Source organism: Genypterus blacodes, unplaced genomic scaffold (genome assembly GCF_046128005.1).
Source record: "Genypterus blacodes isolate CSIRO-AG114 ecotype Tasmania unplaced genomic scaffold, CSIRO-AGI_Gbla_v1 ptg000021l_1, whole genome shotgun sequence".
Taxonomy (NCBI): Eukaryota; Metazoa; Chordata; class Actinopteri; order Ophidiiformes; family Ophidiidae; genus Genypterus; species Genypterus blacodes.
Window position 1 is genome coordinate 2,629,038 of NW_027466834.1, and position 20,084 is coordinate 2,649,121.

General features: G+C 39.9%; 1 protein-coding gene across 1 annotated transcript in view; it reads right to left on the reverse strand.

The window, feature by feature from the left end:
* LOC142991842 (hydrocephalus-inducing protein homolog) overlaps nucleotides 1-20,084 on the reverse strand; it is a 65,228-nt gene that overhangs the window by 22,177 nt on the left and 22,967 nt on the right. Inside the window, exons 20-51 of the mRNA XM_076142002.1 lie at nucleotides 19,916-20,068; nucleotides 18,557-18,559; nucleotides 16,931-17,169; nucleotides 16,210-16,528; nucleotides 15,966-16,109; nucleotides 15,620-15,760; nucleotides 14,872-14,964; nucleotides 14,534-14,754; nucleotides 10,523-10,703; nucleotides 10,078-10,287; nucleotides 8,956-9,168; nucleotides 8,694-8,868; nucleotides 8,364-8,458; nucleotides 7,903-8,030; nucleotides 7,612-7,748; nucleotides 7,119-7,246; nucleotides 6,828-6,941; nucleotides 6,200-6,280; nucleotides 5,900-6,037; nucleotides 5,218-5,457; nucleotides 4,624-4,753; nucleotides 4,349-4,510; nucleotides 4,082-4,246; nucleotides 3,712-3,885; nucleotides 3,243-3,376; nucleotides 2,964-3,038; nucleotides 2,572-2,755; nucleotides 2,253-2,394; nucleotides 1,466-1,622; nucleotides 1,275-1,368; nucleotides 363-463; nucleotides 87-251 (exon numbers count right to left, since the gene is read on the reverse strand). Coding sequence (XP_075998117.1) covers nucleotides 87-251; nucleotides 363-463; nucleotides 1,275-1,368; nucleotides 1,466-1,622; nucleotides 2,253-2,394; nucleotides 2,572-2,755; nucleotides 2,964-3,038; nucleotides 3,243-3,376; nucleotides 3,712-3,885; nucleotides 4,082-4,246; nucleotides 4,349-4,510; nucleotides 4,624-4,753; nucleotides 5,218-5,457; nucleotides 5,900-6,037; nucleotides 6,200-6,280; nucleotides 6,828-6,941; nucleotides 7,119-7,246; nucleotides 7,612-7,748; nucleotides 7,903-8,030; nucleotides 8,364-8,458; nucleotides 8,694-8,868; nucleotides 8,956-9,168; nucleotides 10,078-10,287; nucleotides 10,523-10,703; nucleotides 14,534-14,754; nucleotides 14,872-14,964; nucleotides 15,620-15,760; nucleotides 15,966-16,109; nucleotides 16,210-16,528; nucleotides 16,931-17,169; nucleotides 18,557-18,559; nucleotides 19,916-20,068 — 4,836 coding nt within the window. The remainder of the gene's footprint in view (nucleotides 1-86; nucleotides 252-362; nucleotides 464-1,274; nucleotides 1,369-1,465; nucleotides 1,623-2,252; nucleotides 2,395-2,571; nucleotides 2,756-2,963; nucleotides 3,039-3,242; nucleotides 3,377-3,711; nucleotides 3,886-4,081; nucleotides 4,247-4,348; nucleotides 4,511-4,623; nucleotides 4,754-5,217; nucleotides 5,458-5,899; nucleotides 6,038-6,199; nucleotides 6,281-6,827; nucleotides 6,942-7,118; nucleotides 7,247-7,611; nucleotides 7,749-7,902; nucleotides 8,031-8,363; nucleotides 8,459-8,693; nucleotides 8,869-8,955; nucleotides 9,169-10,077; nucleotides 10,288-10,522; nucleotides 10,704-14,533; nucleotides 14,755-14,871; nucleotides 14,965-15,619; nucleotides 15,761-15,965; nucleotides 16,110-16,209; nucleotides 16,529-16,930; nucleotides 17,170-18,556; nucleotides 18,560-19,915; nucleotides 20,069-20,084) is intronic.

The window sequence follows — 20,084 nt, forward strand, 5'->3', positions numbered from 1 at the left end:
AAGTCCACAACTCCAAAATAAAGCACACTAAAAGAGAGAGTTTGATTTAGGTTTACAGTACATTGTTGTGTTGCCAGCAAAATAACCTGTTTTTCAGGTGGCATCTCTTCTGACATTGGTGGGATTTCATCACCGAGCAGAGGGACCAGCAACATGCCCTGGGCCCTTTCCCAGTGCTGCAGGATGTGGTGTACCTGGGCCTGGCTGCGCTCATACACAATGAAGCGAGACTGCAGTTCATCCACACTGGACTGGTTTGGGGAAAGCAAAGTAAATGAGAGGATCAAGAACACTTTTCTAGCAGTCCGGTTAGAGTAGTCTAAGTATCAGTGTGTGGCTCACTGGTTTAGAAGTTAACAGACCTGTTCTCTCTCCAGTTTGTCTGTAAGTTCAGGGGCATCTGACAGTAATTGCTTGGTCCCCCCTGTCTTTTGTGAATCATCAGTCTTTTTGCTTTGAAGCACTGTAATAGTAAAGAGATGTTAGTAAATAGTAAGAAGTTCAAGTCAGCAGCAATGCACGACAAATCTAATGTGAAATGAAGACTTGGATGGTTTACTAGCTTCTGAAAAAACTGTTAAATTACATTCTGCCATTCATTAATGATGCTTAGATGTTACAATATCATTTTTATCCAAAATTAAGGAGGAGCTTATAGTGGACTTTGGGAAGAAGCAGGAGGGGGGTTGGAGAGGGTGCTTCAGATATCTTGGTGTTTGCATCACATAGGACTTATCATCGCCCTCTTACATTGACACCTTGGTGAAGAAAGCCCACCAACATCTCTACCATCTCAGACACCTAAGGGACTGCAGGCTGCGCCTTAAGGTACTAACTCTTTCAACATCTGCACCATAGAAAGCATGCTGACAGGCAACATCACAGCCTGGTGGAAAAGCACCAAGAGTGACCACTAACAGGACGAGTGTTGAAAGGATCATAAAAGACCTCAGTCACCCCAACAACTGAGTCCTTTCTCTGCTGCGGTCAGGGAGTCATTGTGGCTGCCTGAAGGCCAAAAGAGCATTCGAGCCCTGAACCAGCAACTGTACAGTTCTACTATTCTATATGTCTCACACATACTATTCTATACTTGTCTATAATTGTTTGTATACATTATTCTATTTTAAAATATGTTTATCTGATTAGATTTGTTCTAGAAATAGGCACCAAAGAATTTCACTGAGCATGATTCTGTGTATGTTTGTGATAATAAAAATTGATTTGATTGGATTTAAACATTATTAACACGTTTCCATTTCAACCACTGGCACCTTCATTGGAGTTATGCTGCTCTCCAGCCTCCACCAAGGACTCTTTTGAGTTGTTAGAGTGAGACATCCTCCGGTCGTCCAATGTAGCTGCTGACTGAATAGAAGAAGACACAAATTAATTTACAAGATCACAAATTCAAAGGGAGAGAGACATTTTTAGAAAGGTGATCACACAGGATCCACATACAGACCTGTTTTCCAACCAGATTCTTCTTTCCTGACATGTCTTCCTTACTGTCTCTCTTTGCCCCCTTTTTGCTCTTCTTCTTCAACTCTTCTTCATCTCTCAGCCTTTTCTCCTCCTGTAGCCTCTCTTCCTCCAGCTCTTTTTCTCTTCGCTCCCGCTCCCTTTTAAACCCAAGCATGAGCACATACAAAATTCAAACACAGATGCACCTACCCACACACATACACACAGATATGCCTAATACAGATATTCCCACTGCTTGCTGCTTGTGACTTCGTTTCTATGTGTCTCTCTCTCCTTTCTCTATTTTACCCTCTCTTTCACCCTAAATCCAACCGGTCAAGGCAGATGGACTCCCACCCAGGGCCCAGTTCTTCTCAGTTATCTATAAACAAAGAATCAGGACGGGCCTTTCTATGGCTCTATGCACGGGTTAACTTGGGACATTTTAGATTTACACTTCAGTTTTGTTTCTCTTCTACAGTTTTAACTGTCTCTTGGCATAGTGTAGATCTCGATATTTATTTTCTGCTAGGCTGAAAATTGCATAATATCACTGACATCATTGGGTCAAGTTAAAGGAACAGATGCAACCTTGAAAAGAGGACAAGCTCAGCTCTCTCTTCAAATTTATGGTCCGTTACAATGGTATTTAGAATACTTTATACTTTACAATAGGGTTGCCTTCATAAATGCAGGGTAGGCAGGTTGTTCTGTCATAAAATTATAGTTTACTACAGTGTTAAGCAGCTAATCTAGGAACATGCTTTCTCATTTCTTCCACTAGGTACCTGAGCTTCTGCTGTTGGAACTGCTCCCGGTGTTGCTGGGCAATGCGCCCCTTCTTCTCCTCTGGCAGAGCATCATACGCATCTTCATCCAGTTCCTGCAGCCACTGCTCTTCCTTGTCAGCCAACTCCTTTAGAGCCAATTCTGCAGAACAAACACAACACAGATAAACACAAATCCACAGGCAGAGATAGGAATATGAACAGTTCCACACAGGTATCAATCTTACTGAAGATATATAAGTATAAGTTTTATTCTAAGAACACGTGTGTGTGTGTGTGTGTGTGTGTGTGTGTGTGTGTGTGCTTGTGTATATTTTACCCTCAGCCTCTCTCTGTGCTCTCTCCCGTGTCTTCAGAGCAGTGTATGAATCAGAGAAGTTGACTACATAGATGTGTTTACGGTTGTTAAAGGCCTTAAGGACAACCTGCAGCGTACTCGACACTGACTGAGTGTAGACAGATCCCAGGCCATCAATCACAACTCCACGGTGACAATCACTTAACTGTCATCATGACAAAGATAAAGACAGCTAAATTTAGACACAAATATTGACTGTGCAGCATTCACAAAAGTAAATAACACATAATTAATATATAGAATATATAATTATCAATCTGCTTAGTTATGTGGATAATGTGTGCTTGTTGTAAGTTACAACTACTACAGTACAGCCCCAGCTTCTCAAAGGAAACAACAGTGTGTCATCTTACCTGCAATCTCTCAGCTAGGATATCAACCAGCAGCTGCTCAGGGAAGAGACGACAGACGAAAGCCACATCTCCCACCTGACTCAAAACCATCACAAAGACTATTAATGTTTACATAATGCATCTAAACCCATATTCTATATGAATTGTATACTTTCATATATATGAGGAAAGGAAATGATGCCTAGGACAACAAATGTGTGCTTCTTAAAAAATTAAAAGCCAAAGCATATTCTAATGATCTGAAAATACTAAAGGACACCAATGACACGGGGGATGTACCATGTCAAGTGCAGGATGTGAAGTTTCAGTCTTTCGGTGGTTCTCTAGGTTTTTGGAGACAACTTTGACATTATCAACAACATTAGTAAGAGAAGCTGATGCTGAAGCTGAAGAGATGTCTGAGACTTCATATCCTGTGAAGGTAGAAGATGAAGTGTTATCTTCAGAAGGATGAGCTGTAAACAAATATAAATATTCATTTCAACTTTCATTTATCAAAAGAGAGCTGACTGGACACTGTGCTCTTTTCCGGGAGTCCACCGTTTTACATGTTCACATGCAACCACTGCCTTCTATACTGCTGGCCATTGCTAATTGTAGGAAAGCATGATTGTCCCCATCATCATTTATACGAAGAGAAATGTACCGATTTATATATTAGAAAACACACATAAAGCCCTCTCTCTTGATTCCTACCTCTGTCTTTCTTTTGTATTCTCAATTGCTCTCTCTCTCTACCCACACTTACCAGCCTCATCAGCTCTTTCCTGAGCATGCTCGACAACAGCATGGCTATACCATTGCCTTGCAGTGAGGCTGACAGGTGACGTGCCATTGCGCAGCACATCTGTAACTACAGCATCAAACTTGAGGCAGGTCCCTCCGTAGTGCCGTGCAAGGGCTGCCGCTGTAGTGCTCTTACCTAATGGCAAGGGAAATAAAGAAGTCACACACAGTGTCAGACTCACCCCTGTGTTACATGTCAGAACACATCTGCATATAAAATAGGTGGGAGTAGTAGTAGTATGGCAGTTTATGTCATTTTCCACACTTTCACTTCCACAAATTTTCCATTGTATAAAACTAAAAACCGACTCAAAAGCCTTAAGGTTTTTCACCTGTCAGTGGAGCTCCGTGGACAATGACAGCAATTCCTCTGCGGTTCTGTGCAGCCAGACCTTCAGGTGACAGGTCAACACCCATGTGACGAGCAATTGCTTTGGAAACCGGGGTCACCTCTAAATGTCCAACACTGTTTTCCTTTCTGGTCTCCAATGAATCACCTGAAGGAATGTCAGGATATGCATTTTTATCATTTTCATTCTCCTAATAGTACTGTATATGGAGTAATAATCATGAAGTTCTGCTTCCAATATGGTTCTTACATAATTTAGCTCCTTCCACAGTCATGATGGGTATTCCTTCTGTAGTAGGTGGACACTTGTCATTGGCATCTGGTGGGTGATTATTGTTTTGTCTTAGCTTCTTTTCATCCTCCTGCATGTCAACCTTCTCAGGTTCTTCTTCACAGAGGCCAGCTTTCAGCTCTGATGCACAGATGTTAAGTTGTTCGAAAAAGGTATAAGTGGATGTTTATGCTCACACCTGAGGGTTCACGATTTCAGCATTGAACACTATTTCCTATATTTTCTGTAATTACCATCATCTGCAATCTTTGAGCAGTACTCCTTATAATAGTCAAGCAGCTCTGGGGGAAGACTCTCTCCAGGGGCCCTGGGAGGCAGCAGCAGCATGTTTTGCTCATCGTAACCTTGCATCAGACGCAGGATCTGCATTGAATAAAGCAAAATTAGAGACAGTGAGCACACTAGGACCAGAGAGCCTACATTAATTACATACAGTCTCTTTCTCTCATTAGTTGCTAATGTAGACTATTTGAGTGAACTGATTTTTTTCACTGTGAGGTGAGATTTAGCGACAAGTGATTTGCTGCTCCTCATTGATACAGTAAATAAGTAAAACATTATGTTGCCAAAGGACGGAGACAAACAATTTCCATGTACAAACAAAATTATCAATTTACATCCTCTCATTCGCATTTTCTGTCATACCGATCACTTTCCATTTCATAAAGTACACTATCAATAACAGCTACCATATAACCCTGACGGCTGTCATCCGACATCAAATCCCTCTACAACGCATTTTGCATCTCCCTTGTTTCTTGACACTCACTTTTATATTTACAAAGTAATTTTAACACATAGTTTGCATTGTAAAGAAAGTGAGCTACCTTTTCTTCCTCAATATACTGTGTGTCAAACTCCAAGGAGTAGAACTCAATGGGGAAAGGGCAGGGGTTTTTCACAACAACCTCAGCTTCCACACCAGATCTGAAGGGTAGACAAGGCCCCAGCTCCAGCATCGATGGACAAAACTCTAATTGTGGCTCTTCACCCTGACCTTGGGCCACAATGAGCAACTGCTGTGTGCTCTCAGTCACACATACAATCAACTTCTTGTTGTACGCACACTACAGAGACAGACAAAGCTGGTTAACATCTATATTTACTTATTTTTCAGAACATGCATAAGCTGCTCATCATATGCATCGGTTCGTTTGTGATTACTGAACGTATGTATTTTGTCTTTGGTGTTACAATTAGCTTGTTATCCACACAAGTATAAATCAATCTTCAAATTTACAATGACATTAATCATTTATAATGACAACACTGAGGCACATTCCTGGTATCCAACCACATCATTATCAGCTGTAACTCAAATGGATGCCATACAACATAACAAATACCATTTATTACATTTTATTATTACTAAAAAGTACTATTATTTCTGCTTTAGAATATTAGATTTAATGGATTTCCTTTAAAAGCAGTTTTGCCATCAAATCTTACAAGCAGTGATTCTCATCTGAAATGCATGTTACATACAAGTCCTTAAATAAAACTCTTTACCGACTCATCAGGACTGAACTTGATCTGGACATTGACCCATTCTTTGGGGGAGAGCATGCCAGAGCAGGGCACCATCTCAAACACCCCTGGATGCTGCTGCTGAAGTTTTCGCTGGTGGAGAGGCAGGAACTTATTTATCTGAATGAAAATGTGAGGGTATTAATCTGCCCAAGTGATTCCCACAACTGATGTTGTAGACTTACTGAAAACATTATTTTCCTTGTTGTTTTGTAATACTGACCTGGGAAATAGTTAAGTTAATAGTCTTTAAAATGAAAAAGTATTCTTATTTGTTTGTACCTTTTTGTGGGGCTTCACTTCTCCAGCAATGCTCCAGTGGCAAGACACAGACCCGTGATTGAACAGCTGTATTGTCATTATCTAATGAAGGGGTAACATAAGAGTCTCAAATAAGTTCAACCATTATGCCTAGGACTACTTTCGATCAAATAGCACTTCACTGTAATATAAGTGGAAGACAATAGTTTAAGTTTTAATGAAAGACTGAGGAGTTTTTAAAATACCCAATGCTCAAGTATATAGAATGGTAAAGTAGAGGCTCTACAAAAGTTATTAATAAAGCTGATTAATATCATAAGATACAGGTGGCTCATTTGTGTCGCTGCAGGTCAGGAGACATTTTCAATCAATGTCACCAGTGAGAGCTTTGATTTCTATAATTTCTATAGCTATAGCTATTGCTATTTTCTGTCTTATTATATATTTTTCCAATATACAGTGGTTATTGGTTAAAAGCACTAATCTCCAAGAACAGTCTTAAAGTCCTCCCTACTGAGGAATATAATCATCTTTATCGATGTGGTTTACATATGAAATTTCATAGGCGTTAACATTGAAGCATATCATTCACTAATAATTTAATGTTCTAAGCAGATTCTCATCAGCCCATTTCATCACACAGTATCACCTGACACATGCCACACTGCACCGTGCCAAAGTGCAGTGTCTCTGTGGAAACCGTGATGGCCGGCATGGTAACAACTGCACACATCAGCACCTGCAGTGTCGGGCCTCCTGCCACCTGTCAAATCAAACACAACCACCAATGTAAAGGTCAAGGTCAGAATACTTCTAATCACTGACCAAGAGTCTTCTCATTTAGAAACTTTCCACTCATTCCAAGAATCAATGCAACTGTTTCATATTCGGAAACAAAGTTAGTGGGCACATCTGCATGCTTGTGTATGCGCACATGTACCTGTATTGGCATAACAACCCTTATATTGCCCATCTGTAGGTTGGCTCCTTGAGGGTCAAATTTAACAGTGAATGTCTCTGTCTCACCACAAGGCAGATTCTTCACTCTGTCAAACTCTGTACTAAAACCTTATGAGAAGAAAATAGCATGATTAAGATAAATAATACACATAAGATTTGTGAATACACCATTATTAATATTATCATTTAATTCCGAAAAACAGCCCATTGAGAAAACAATGGGCAATATCAGAGCAGATAGTTTTTGACATTTTTGAACCAACTAACTTTACTGCTGTTACTTCTTTATGGGTTGGACTTCTAGAGTTTCCTTCATATGCCAAAGTTTTTGCTTAAGGCATAACATACATACATACATACATACATACATACATACATACATACATACATACACACATACATACATACATACATACATACATACATACATACATGTACATACATGTTCACACATATAACATCAGAGACCTTACCTGTGTCTGCCAAAGGTTTGCGGTTAGAATTGAAAGAAACGGCCAGTGACCCAGTATTCGTGAACTTAATAGAGTGGGTGAGGACTCTGCCATGAATAACATAGCCAAAATCCAGAATATACTCTGGTAGCACGAGTCTGGCGGGGGAGGTGGAGAAAGATTGGGGAAGATAAAGTAACTCACCACATAACATCACACACAACACACAGAACCATTATATCACCAATCTAAGACCAGTTTGTTTTCAATGATTGTAGAGATTGTGTGTGTTCATATAGTGCATGTACATACTTGGTAAGCTTGTGCCACTCTCCAGATGACCCTGATATGGATTTAACCTCCAGCACATTGTTGGTCACAGCAACAGCATTTTCTTTGACCAATATTCTCTCTACCTCCATGTGAAGCAGCTCTTCATACTAATCAAACAAGTTGAAAGAGGGACACAGGTTGACATTTAAAAGTTGCGAACATCATTGAAGCGTCACAGCACTGCGTCAATCAGAGGAAACACAATTTAGAATTCTAGCTATTATTATTGGAGTGTTTTTAATTTAGAAAGTGTTTGCTGTAGTAGAGTATATCATATTTTTTATTTTCTGATGAGTAATGCTTCATAAATATTTTACAGGTAGTTGATTGAAAATCCAAGTATTAAATATTTTCTTAATATAGATAGTTCTCTTTTTAGTGGTTTCAAAAGGTGTTCTGCACACAAAAAATATTTCAAAATATTAAAACTAATTACTAACAGTTGGGATGCAGTTGGGCTCAATTAGTGCTCCTGCGCTGTCTGCTTCCACAGCTGTCCTGGCCTGCTGCAGCACCTCACCATAGTGTTCCTCTGCTGCAAGGTAAGCATAGAGTCAAATCAGTGCATAAATAAAAAAAATAGTTGTGTTTCAGTATTTGACAGTGTAGAGGCATCACATAGTAGAGAGGTATGTGCATTGTGTAGCTGACTCTGGTGTCTGACCATTTGCTTACAGAGATCAATAAATTGTTATATTAAGCCAGTGGTTCCCAAACTTTCTCTTTTGCGCCCCCCTTTTTTAGATCCGAAGTCTTTTGCGTGTGCATACTTAGGTGTCGTGGCAGATTCAGGCTGATCCTGGGAAACACTCCTTCTCCGCTTAGGGTGATGTCCTGAGGTGGAAAGCAAGCCACCTGCAGCTGAAAGCGCCTCTCAAACACCTCAGGGAGCCCGGGGAGGTAGAGTGCGCGCAGACAATGCTCTGCACCGGCACTGACATAGCCCTAATGCACAGGAAAATGAGCTCACTCACAAAAATAAAAAATAAAAACACTTTTTAACACATTTTAAATGATCCGCGATTAACTTACAGAACAAGGGATGATGACAGGACGACCAGGTCTGACCTCCTCTCCTTCTTCTTGCTTATTCTTTTTGTTGTACTCTTTGTCCTGGGCATTCCACTTGCCCTTTGCCTCCTCACGACCCTCCTCCTCTTCTGCTGACTGTAAAATGCTGAATCTAAAGCCCACATTGCCATTATTCCTCAGACTCACTTTAGCTTCCCCGACACGGTTAAATAGCTAGGAGAGAGAGAAAAAAAAGGGAGGCAACATTATTTTGCAGTTTAAACTGTTTAAGAAGCTACTATGCAAATGTGGTGCAGATCAAGACGAAAATGTGGTAACAACTGCGACTCAACATATCTGTACAATGAACTTGTTTATTGAGTTTCTGCTATCTGCAATAATAGGTCATAACCCACTACAGTGTGTCATTATGTAAACAAAAATAACAATCTGTTGCTATGAGTATAACATCCAGTTGAGGAAGCATCTGATTTATATATATATATGTATTATATATGTATATGAGGAGGGGAGGAATACCTTTTAATATTATGCAATTTAGTACACCACCACCACTAAGGAAGACAAAGAGAGAAGAGAGAGACTGAAGAGCCACTTAAAAAAGAAAGAGACAGACAGGAAGGTCAGATAAATGTTCTGCTGAATCGCTAATTCCAAGTATATCAAAAATCAATATGTCCTTCTTTTGAATATCAATGATAACTGGTCAGGATGGCTTGAATAGGACAAGAGTGAGTGGGAGTGCAAAAGACCTAACTGTGAGAAACTACATAGTGAAAGTCAATGGTCAATATGCTTTGGCACTTCTCTAAATTGGACACACATTGTATGCAGGCTGTAGAAAGATGTGTGGTCTGTGGAAAAGGAAACAGAGGGCAAATAAGTAATACAACTACACTAGGAAGCCAAAATGACACTAAATAAGGGGAGATAGAAGAATAGAAACAAGGAATAGAATGACAAATCCCCTCCTCTTTGTTTTTTTTGATTCCAAAAGGTTGTTGGAGGCAAAACTGCCCGAGAGGATATCAAAGGCTAAGTTGATCCCTTTAGAGAGCATACACTATATACAACCAGACATCGTATATACACATAGTATATACACACTTATACTGTAGATACCTGTGGGCCAAAGTCAATGTGTGTAGAGTCAAGGCTGTAGGTGATTTCTGAAGACTCTCCTCTGAGTTTTATTTCATATATAGGCCCCTCTTCCACCTCACACTGTGCAACAACCTCTTTGCTGACATTGTTGTGTCCATAAAAGGAGAAAGTGACAAGCTGCTCCCCCCCAGGTTCCAACTGACCATGGATTGGTAAGACATCAAACACCTACAGATACACACAAAACAAACAGTAGATTCAGAAAATGAATTACATATGAGAAGTATAGTGAAAACGCATCTGTGCTGTGAGTGAAGTGGCGTATGGGCCGTGTAGGTGTGTGTCTACTTCAAGTGCTGAAGCATAGGGATGGCTTGCCCACCGGCTTCTTGCTCCTCAAAACTTTGGCATAAATTATTTCTGGGGGAAGCAGTGGGGTGTTGACATGGTAACATCTCCCTACCTCTTCCACACAAGCAGGACACTGTTTGGTGTTAATCTGTTCATCTGAAACAGTGCTGGAGCTGCAAGGAACTGACAAGGCAGCAGAAGGCTCTTTAGGGGAACCCCTCACTTCTTCAGCCTCATTTGCTGGAATTCCTTGGTTCTCTTCTTCCACTGACAGTTTGGCAGCATATGCCTCTCTTTTAAGGATGAAAAATATGGAGAATTTATTTGAAAACAACTTTGAAGTAAAATTTATTTTTCCAATATGAAAATAAAGTCCACTGCATAGTAAATTAAATGCATACAGAAGATGAAACATGGGGGAATATACATATAACATATGGTACCATACCATCCAACAAAGCAGCGCTTTAATATGGACAAATACCAAAACCTGTCCAGGAATGCATGGACATGGAAAACATATACACAGTGCAATCAATCAACAGTCCTCTATATATCAAACCAAGAATTAAAACTTACTGTATTATTATACCGCAGAAGGGCTTTAGAACCTGTACTGGCAATTTTATACTCACTATGTATTAGTATGTATTAGTATGCTTATACAATGGATCTTGTACTGGCCTTTGTTCAGGGTTTCTCCTGTCCAGCAGAAAACCGGTTGTATCTGGTTTTGGTGCCTGGTTTTGGCCTTAAGGTCATAAAGTCACAATTTGCCCAAGTAACAGGGTTCTTCTCACCATATATGGTATAGGTTGCGAGCCTAACTGATAGGTTCTGATATACGACAGTGTTTTTCTTTTTGTGGGCCAGAGAGAGCTAGGTGAGCATCCTATGCACACTCTCCTCCATTTGAAAATGTGAATAAACTTAGCTTACTCTGACAAGCTCTGACTGGTCTCTGCTGAACACCCTGGTACTCCAGATATTGCCACAACAAACCCACACTACAAAGAACTCTCACTCTCATTTTTTCTTTTCTCCCACTCTCTTGTTCCCTGTGGGATCAGACTGGTTGCATCCATCAAGTTAATTAGGGTGTTCTATAATTAAGAGGATTGTAATGGGCAAGCAGCAGGAAACAGGTCAGGATAGATTGCAGGGAAATGCTGATAAACATGGAAGAGAATGGAAAAGATTTAGTGTGTGAAGCAAACTCAAAGCTGTGTATGACAAAACTGCATCTCACTTGAATCATCAAATGCTGCCTATGTCAACAGTCTCTCTTTCCTTCTCTCTCTTGCTATCTGTGTGTATGTGTGTGTGGACCTCAGGGTATGCATACAGGGGAGCTATCAAGTGAAAACATTTTATATTCAAATTACCCACAATGTGGTATTTCTGTTTCATAATTTGTGCATGGTAGTGCTACATCCAGCAGGGGGTCCTGTTGTGCAGGCAGTCTGAGGTGCAGACAAGTCACCGTTTTTAATTTGCCTTCAGTTTGGCCATGGGAAGATGACAGGGGTCAGGCAATGTAAAATGTGAGGTTGGCCACATTATAGGCTAGCATTTAGAGAATAGGCAAATTGTGTTGGATAGGAGTCTTCCAGTCCAGAAAAACTATATAACCTACTGATGCAGACAGGATGAGATGGTGAGACAGCAAATGATAACTTTGCAAGGGCTCAGCAGATATGGCCCACTCTGACATTCTCATATCTCTAACATCAACACACCATGGCTTTCGACAGCCATAAAACAAAAAAATGTTATTATTTTCTTTACATTAGTTACTTATTTTACTATTTTACCAATACTATACCTTTCAAATTTCACATTTTATGTCTGTACACATATCACTGTCACAATTTCCCTTTCACATTCTCTGTAATTCATGGAATTCCCTGTAGTTCCCATATCATCTGTACTTCACATGCATTCCGTTTGTTCTGATGTTAGTGAGATGACAGAGAGTGTGGTGCTATGTTCATGAGGAATTAAAATAGTTCTAGAATGTTCTTGCAGTGAAGCACGTTCTCTGTCGTACAGTTTTGGAATGGCGTGTTTTCCTGTTTGGAAGAACATACACTGGATTGAAAGCCTGGGTGGAGCTTCTTTTTTCTTCCAACTGAACTGTTGGATGCACAGTTCTCATGTCTGTGAAGGTTTTTTGTGGACCCTGCTCGACTTGACGTCTTGATTCTGCATACTGCCTTTATGTTGTCACAATTGTTAAAATGCATCCAAATGCTACTTTTTTCCTGCTGTCATTCATCACTGCTTCTCTCTATCCCGCTCTGTACCTGTAGTAGACGGTCAGCACGCCCCGCCCCTCCCTGCTTGATGTTATGATCGTTGTCTGTCCTCATGTGATTTGATCGAATGGCACTACATCAGTTCAAACATTCAGTCTTCCCCGTGTTCATGGCACGGAGAAAAGCTATCATAATCATATCATCATACTGTCTTGAACTGCCTTGCCTTTTCATCATGTGCGGCGTGCGCTTGCTAGTCAAATGTCACTTAACCAAACTTGACAGCAGCGTCATGTGTTGGACTGACAGCTGCTTGGTTTATCATCGTTTTGTGACAAAAGGGGGCGGAATGTTTGTGAATTAGATTGGATAGAAATTTTAACAGTTCTAAGTTACATTGTGTTGTCAAATGTACGTATTCTTTGAACCTTTCGCCCAGAACCGGGTCACGAGCTACTGGTAGCAAGGGACCCAGTATCAAAAGCTACGAAATATGAGCCACTCAAGTGGCTAAAGTTAAAAGTGTGTAGTGTGAAGATGATAAGGCTGCACCCTAACAGAAACTGACCAGCTGAAATGTGCAGGTGTACTTTAATATGGCAACCAAAGTTTAAATAAAGGTTTTTTATCCTTGAAGTTGTACTTTGAGTTTTTCACTTTAAAAAAATCTTAATGCCATAATCATCATGCTATCTTATTTGTAAATAATAATAATATTATGGCTCATCTAAAGCACTCTGTAAATAATTTTTAAAGATGTTTCTGACCCATGTGCTTGCATTTTTAATAAACTCCCTGTACGTCCACCGAATGTATCCGAGGCATGTTCAAGAATCTGTTTGGCATCAGATCCAGACATAATCTTTTTTGTAAACTAAAAGCTTCTAGCTTGAGCCCAACATGCACTAAAGCACCCAAAGTAATTAGTTTTGAGTGATAAGTTTGTCTACAAGGCATAGATGAAGCTGCAGGGAAATCATCCACAGTGGATGGAATAAGCAATAAACAACTACCGGTTTAATTATTAATTGAAATTAATTGACATAATAGAAGGAGAAGACGTTGCAAGCTATTGTACTGACTTTATCTATGGATTGATAGAAAATAGTTAGCTGTTTTGATGTTTTCCTTTCTAAGGGCTGTGGTTTAATTACTGATTGGGATAAAATTAGCTGAACATGGTTTGATAATGTGGATTTTTAAGCAAGACGAGAACAGGGAGAGACCGTGTGCCGCAGACAGCTGTCTCCAATTAATTAGCAAGATGGCCGGTGAGACAGATTGCTAATATAAGAGGTAAGGGTGAAGAAAGAAAAAGGGAGGAGATGAGAAAGGCGATGAGGATTAGGTAGTCATGGAGTAGTCGACCAAGGAAGCACAAGCTGTAGGGAAAAGTTAGGAAAGAACACTCAATAAATAGGCAAGGCAAAAGACTGAGATGAGGCAGAGGAGGAAAAAGAAAGGATGGATATCAAAAGATGAAAGAGGGGGAAGGGGAAAAGGTTGAGGGTGATAAACCTTTCAGAGTGGTAGCAGTTCAGTTCAAGGTCATGGATAGACTACTATAGCATTACCAGTGCATTTCGAGTGAGGGGAGCCAAACTAAAGGCGTGTGAATGAGGCAGCTTGTAATGCGTGTAAAATACAGCATCAGTACATCCGTCTTCCACAGGGAATTTATAATGGATTTGGCTTACAATTCAGAAGGTTAAATACTAAGCTACTATTCTAACTTATTCCATTTGACAGTTTAATATATGACGCAGATCCATTTTGTTCTTGCCCCCGATTTTAGTCTACTATGTAATCTCAGTTTTGGAGTCTAACTGATACAGTATTATGAGGACACATCAGTATAAATGTACCTTATTGCCTGGTGACTTTGGTCCACCACGAATGTCCAGTGGTAAGACACAGGCAGTGGGGAGCAGTTGGTCATTGTGAGTTGTCTTTGATTCTCTGTGCGGTTGAGCACACAGCCAAAGTCCACACTAGTGGAAGAGAAATGGAGATTGGGGAAGTGGACCTCAGCATGAAGCTCCACCATATCCTGCTGTGGATGTCCCTGGTAGCATATCTGAAGGAACTGGAGGAAGGACATGTAATTAGTTAATGTTATAGGCAAATTTGTAAATAGGTATAAATAAGGGATTGGACACAAAAGACAAATCAACATAATACACATGTTTCACAAAAAAGTTACCTCATACACCACATGTGACATCTTATCCTGATAATAAGATGGAGTGAAACACACCCACACCTCAGCCTGTTTCCCATTACCTAAAAATATGGACTGGAGAGACATAGTAAAAACCTAGTTACACAGGTGTGTTATCCAGGAAATCATTTTATCTGCAACATGAGACTATTAACTTGATGATCATGATTTTTTTGTACACGTATAATGTGTAGAAGTTAGTGCAAAGTTGTAATGGCTTGAGTACGATGACATTGATAAGATATGGTTGCCAAGTTGTAATGGCTTAAAAAACAAAAAATACTTATCCAAATAAAGCTATTATAGCTGTACTATGAGACTGAGTAATGCAGCCAGGTAATGAATTACCTGACTCGATGCATTAAATGTGATTGATGTGTTAATTGAGGTTTCTTCTGCAACTTGCACACATACTCAGTACAAACAAGATGTCGATTGACACAGAATCGCAGAATTTGGGGATATCTGCAGTTCAAAATATTTTTGTTTCTTTAAAACTACATCATGGGGTACACTGGAGAATATGCCTGTTGCTGCTGTTGGTTAGTTTGGACTGAATAGAGGACAAATTCTAGTATATGTGTATGTTTGTAAATTTGCCATTGTGTTGTGCACTGTATGTGAGTTTCTTTGATTTAATATGTACTGCACATTCTCGATTAATGTAGGTAGGAATATGGGCGTTAACCTATATAGCAGCTGTAATTAAAAGATTAAAAGAGATGTGTACCTTAGTAGCTGAGCTGAAGTTTCCCTCAGCTTCACACAGAGAGAAGGGCTCTACAACAGAGAGCTCTATGTGTAGAGATAGAGATGATACATTTTTAAAGACCAGCATCTCATACAGGGGCACAAGACTTTTTCCTGGGGCCTATAACACATAAAAACATATTGCAGAGGCAATTAATACAGCAACATAAACACATGGCTCAGGTACAGCACTGTAAATCCCCCCCCCTTTGATGGATAACTTCTGTTATGTTCATAAATACTCTAATTCCAGCAATGTTGACACCATTAAGTTGTTTCAGCAGGTTATCAACTATGTAGTTATGTACAATTTCTAAATGACTAACATTTTCTATGTAGAAGTCAAGCTGCTTGGTGGAAATGCTGAGCATAGGAGCCACAAAGTGACATGTAACATCCACAGTCATGATGCGCTCATAACAGCCCTGAAGACCCACGATGCCATAGCACTCCAGGCGCTCTTGCACAATCTGTGGAGATAATAAGATATGAACATTTCCATAACTTCAATATAATTGGCACACTACATTTATCTAATTGTGTCTATAAATGTATGCATATGTGTTTCACCTTGGGGCAGTCTGAAGATCCAGTCAGCAACATGTCAACAGAGCACCCAGGAAAAAGCTCCACACGAATAGGGCTCAGGCTAAAGACTGGCCTATCTCGGATGGAGGAGACCAAGGATCCACAACTTATATTATCTTTCTGCCTGGAAGCAGAAATTGAGGGCAGGAAGCTTCGGCCAGACATGTTTTTCTCTTTGTTCGTTTTAGTGGAGCGTAACAAGCCTTGAGGAAACAGGGAGGAGCCTTCAGACCTCCAGTACATCAGGTGCCTCCGTTGACCGTAGTTGGTCAGTTTAAAGTGATACTGGCATGACCCATGGCTGAAAATACAATGAGAGCACAGTTAAGATCTGCACGAAATTGGCAGCAGAATAACTCCAGTGGTCATTAACAGGACCCCCCCTCCCCACCAAGGAGGGTCCAATCCCATCACCCCTTAGGGCTTTTTTATGTAAGACTATTAACCTGACATCTCCAAGAGCATTGCTTAACTCTACTCAACAGTTTTCAGGTCTAAATTGCAGCTTCAGTTTAATGACCAGAGCAAACCTTTCTCACCTTCAATAAAATCATTTTCCCCTTGATATTTCACCCCCTTCACACCATCCCTACCAATCACTCATAGCCTCAGCCTCAGCCTTGTGCCCTTCGGCCCAGCCCTATTTTGATTATGATAATGTCAAAATTTCAGATATTTCGGACAGTGATCTGTTTCATTTTACCTAAAGTGTGTGCCTAAGTCAAGGCTGGGAGCAAACGGCAGGTCACTGACAATTGTGGTACCAGTGCCTGTGGCGGATAGATCAACAATGTGCATTTGACTGTCCTGGATGGCGATTTCCAGCTTATCCTGGAAGTGGAGTGTGTCCCTCAAATGTGTCACTATCCTGAGCTCCAGCTGGCCCTCTGCTGCCACTTTGCCCTCATGGGGCAAAACATGCCACTGGGACCTTCCACGGGCCTGAAGAAAGAGAGATGCAATCATAGTTATCATCCTGTCCTGTGAATTTAGAGCAGCAGAAAAGACATACTCAATAATCCTTTTAATTCCTATCTTTGTGTATAGTTCAGTTACATCTATTTTAATAAAATAAGAAAACAGATGTATATTATTCTCCAGTATTTCAACTAGCCAGCCTACTGATGTGCTCACTGTACTGTATATACTGTATGTGTACCTCTGACCAAGCAGTGGTTGAGACCACAATCAATGTGCTTTACAGCATGTTTTTGATGGATGACTTGACCATTAACAGTTAATTAGGATTTTGAGAACGTACTCCCTGCAGCTGCAGTGACAGTCTCATGATTTCACAGCCTATAGGACAACACACTGCAGAAGATTGTTTATTGACAGCACATCTCCTCACTCAAACATTGGAGCCCACAACTAACACCTGTGTTGTCTTATTGACCTAAGTTTGAGGTCAAAATGAGAAAAGGTGAATGATAATTAACAATGAAATCTCATTTTAAAATGTGAAATTTGATTTACACTGTTTCACATCAAAACATTTACTCTACATAGACTCAATGCTTAATATTGGTGGCAATGTTTAATTTCACTGACACTATGCCCACCTAACCCTAACACCGACTAATACCAAATATGATGTCATTGTATTTGATTTTCTTTGATTTTCTAAAGCAAGTTAGCCAATAATCTAATCAGATTCACTAATGTGTATAAATAGGTATCCATAATTCTGTGGCTCTCACAGGAAAAAGGGGTTTCATTGGACTTTTCTGTTAAAGACCTATCCTTGTGGGAATGGCACTTGTAAAGACAAATGCCTCACATTAGACTATTGAGCGACTTTAGGAGGCATAGATCACTTTCTCAGCAGTTGTGTGGTTGGGTGAAGTGTTGAAAGTGGACTCAGACTGGGTCGATATAGGGGTGATGATGGTAAAGGAGGGTGGAGTCAGAGGAGGAGGAGCAGAGGTTGACTCCCCAGAGAAAGGAACGAGAATCTAAATAATCACATCACAAACCTGCTGCAGGCTTAAGGTTTATTAGCATTGATTGCTTTTGTATGCAGACTGAATATGTGGTGTTTCCTGAATGACCATCATCAACGTAAAGGTATGGGTACAGCAACCAGTCAACTCGTCAAATATGGCTTATCAAATTTGGACTCACTACTGATACATTGGTTGTACCATGAATTATATGTCAGAATAGCACAGATAATGTGACGTATATTGCCATAATGTAGTATTCGGGTAAATACATTATATTAGATCACCTTCTGATGAAAAGGGGAACATAATATATTCATCATAATGCCTACTGTACCTCAGGGTCTACATAAACAGTTAAGCAACGACAACAATAATAATACAACCTTCTTTCTTTCTCTCTATCTCTCTCTCCTTTCCCCCCTCTTTCTGTATGTGTGTCTGTGCTTCACTGCTGCTTCTTTGAATTATATCAGATTACTAGTAATGCTTGGTTTTAGTCTTGGTTTAATTCCTGATGAGCTTCTACACTTAAGAACAAGCAAGTGTGGATACTTCTTGCACTATCCTCAGAATTTCCCATCACTGGACTATTAATCAAAATTAAGTGTTTCAGCAGAATCTGCATTGACATTTGAGATTGCATGCGAGAAACTCCTCCCCTAAAACCTGCTATGGCTCACAATAGTTTCAGCCTTAGAGGACAGGACAGGGTCACACAATTGCACTCCTAGGAGTGTGTGCATGTGTGTGAGTGGGTAGGTTTGTTTGTACTGTATATGTCAACCAGCTTGCTCTTTAGGAATGTCAAGCAATACTGTCAGGTCACTGTTTTCAGGGGGCAAGTGAAATACTACTGAGCATATCAAGAATATAACAGACGAAGATAAATATAATGATTATTGTCATTCTTTAAACAAATAGAATAATTCTAACTCACTATGAATAAGTTCATATATTTACTGACTGACACATTAGAATAATATGCAAGACATTTTTAATAATATTATCATTATTATTAATTGTGTTTTTCCTCATGAAAAATGTATGATTAACAACGGCTGTACAAAAAGTATGTGAGAATATATCAGTTTAGAAAAGCTTGTTGTGTAAATGGATCAGTCATATTCAAATATGATTTTATCCCACAGTCACAGCTAATGCTCCACTTCACTACATTAACTTGCCAACCTCAGTAAAGACCTCTGATTTACATAAAAGAGAGCACACCTCAAACTTCAGTTTCCTATATCATGTGGACTCATTTCATTCTTGCTATCCTGAATTGATACAATGTCAGCATCTGGCAGATTCTTCATGTGAATGCAATAACATCCACACAGAACAAAAGAGCTTATTCCCAAACAATTGAATTGGCAACTAATTATTTTTAGACCTAACAAAGCATTGAACCAATATCTCAATGATTACATATCCAATTAGATAACATTAATTAGTCCGAACAGCAGACAAAGTCTGAAAGTGGCTCTGCCGGTAGGGCATTGGTGGACAGGTACTGTGTACATCAGATTCAGTTCTAAAACCCATGCTAATGATGATGTTAGTCATTTAACTCTGTAACAGCACACACACTAGATCTCGGAGCTGTAGAATTGCTGAAATGCATGGCTTTTTGTCAATGTGAATTTGTCAATTTTACTTAAAATTGCAAAATGCTTAATTTAACTACATAAAAACATACATATGTTGATGCTGATATGTGGTATATCTGTATGTCTACGTACCATGCGAGCCGTAAAAAAGGCTGGGATAGGTGAGTGGTTGAACAGGTGTAGAGTTCTAGTAATGTCTGTCAGAACGGGGATTCTGCCAAAGTCAAGCCGTGAGCTCTGAATATGAACGGTTGGACCCTGGCCAATACATGACACAACCACGTCCTGAGAATAGAGAGGG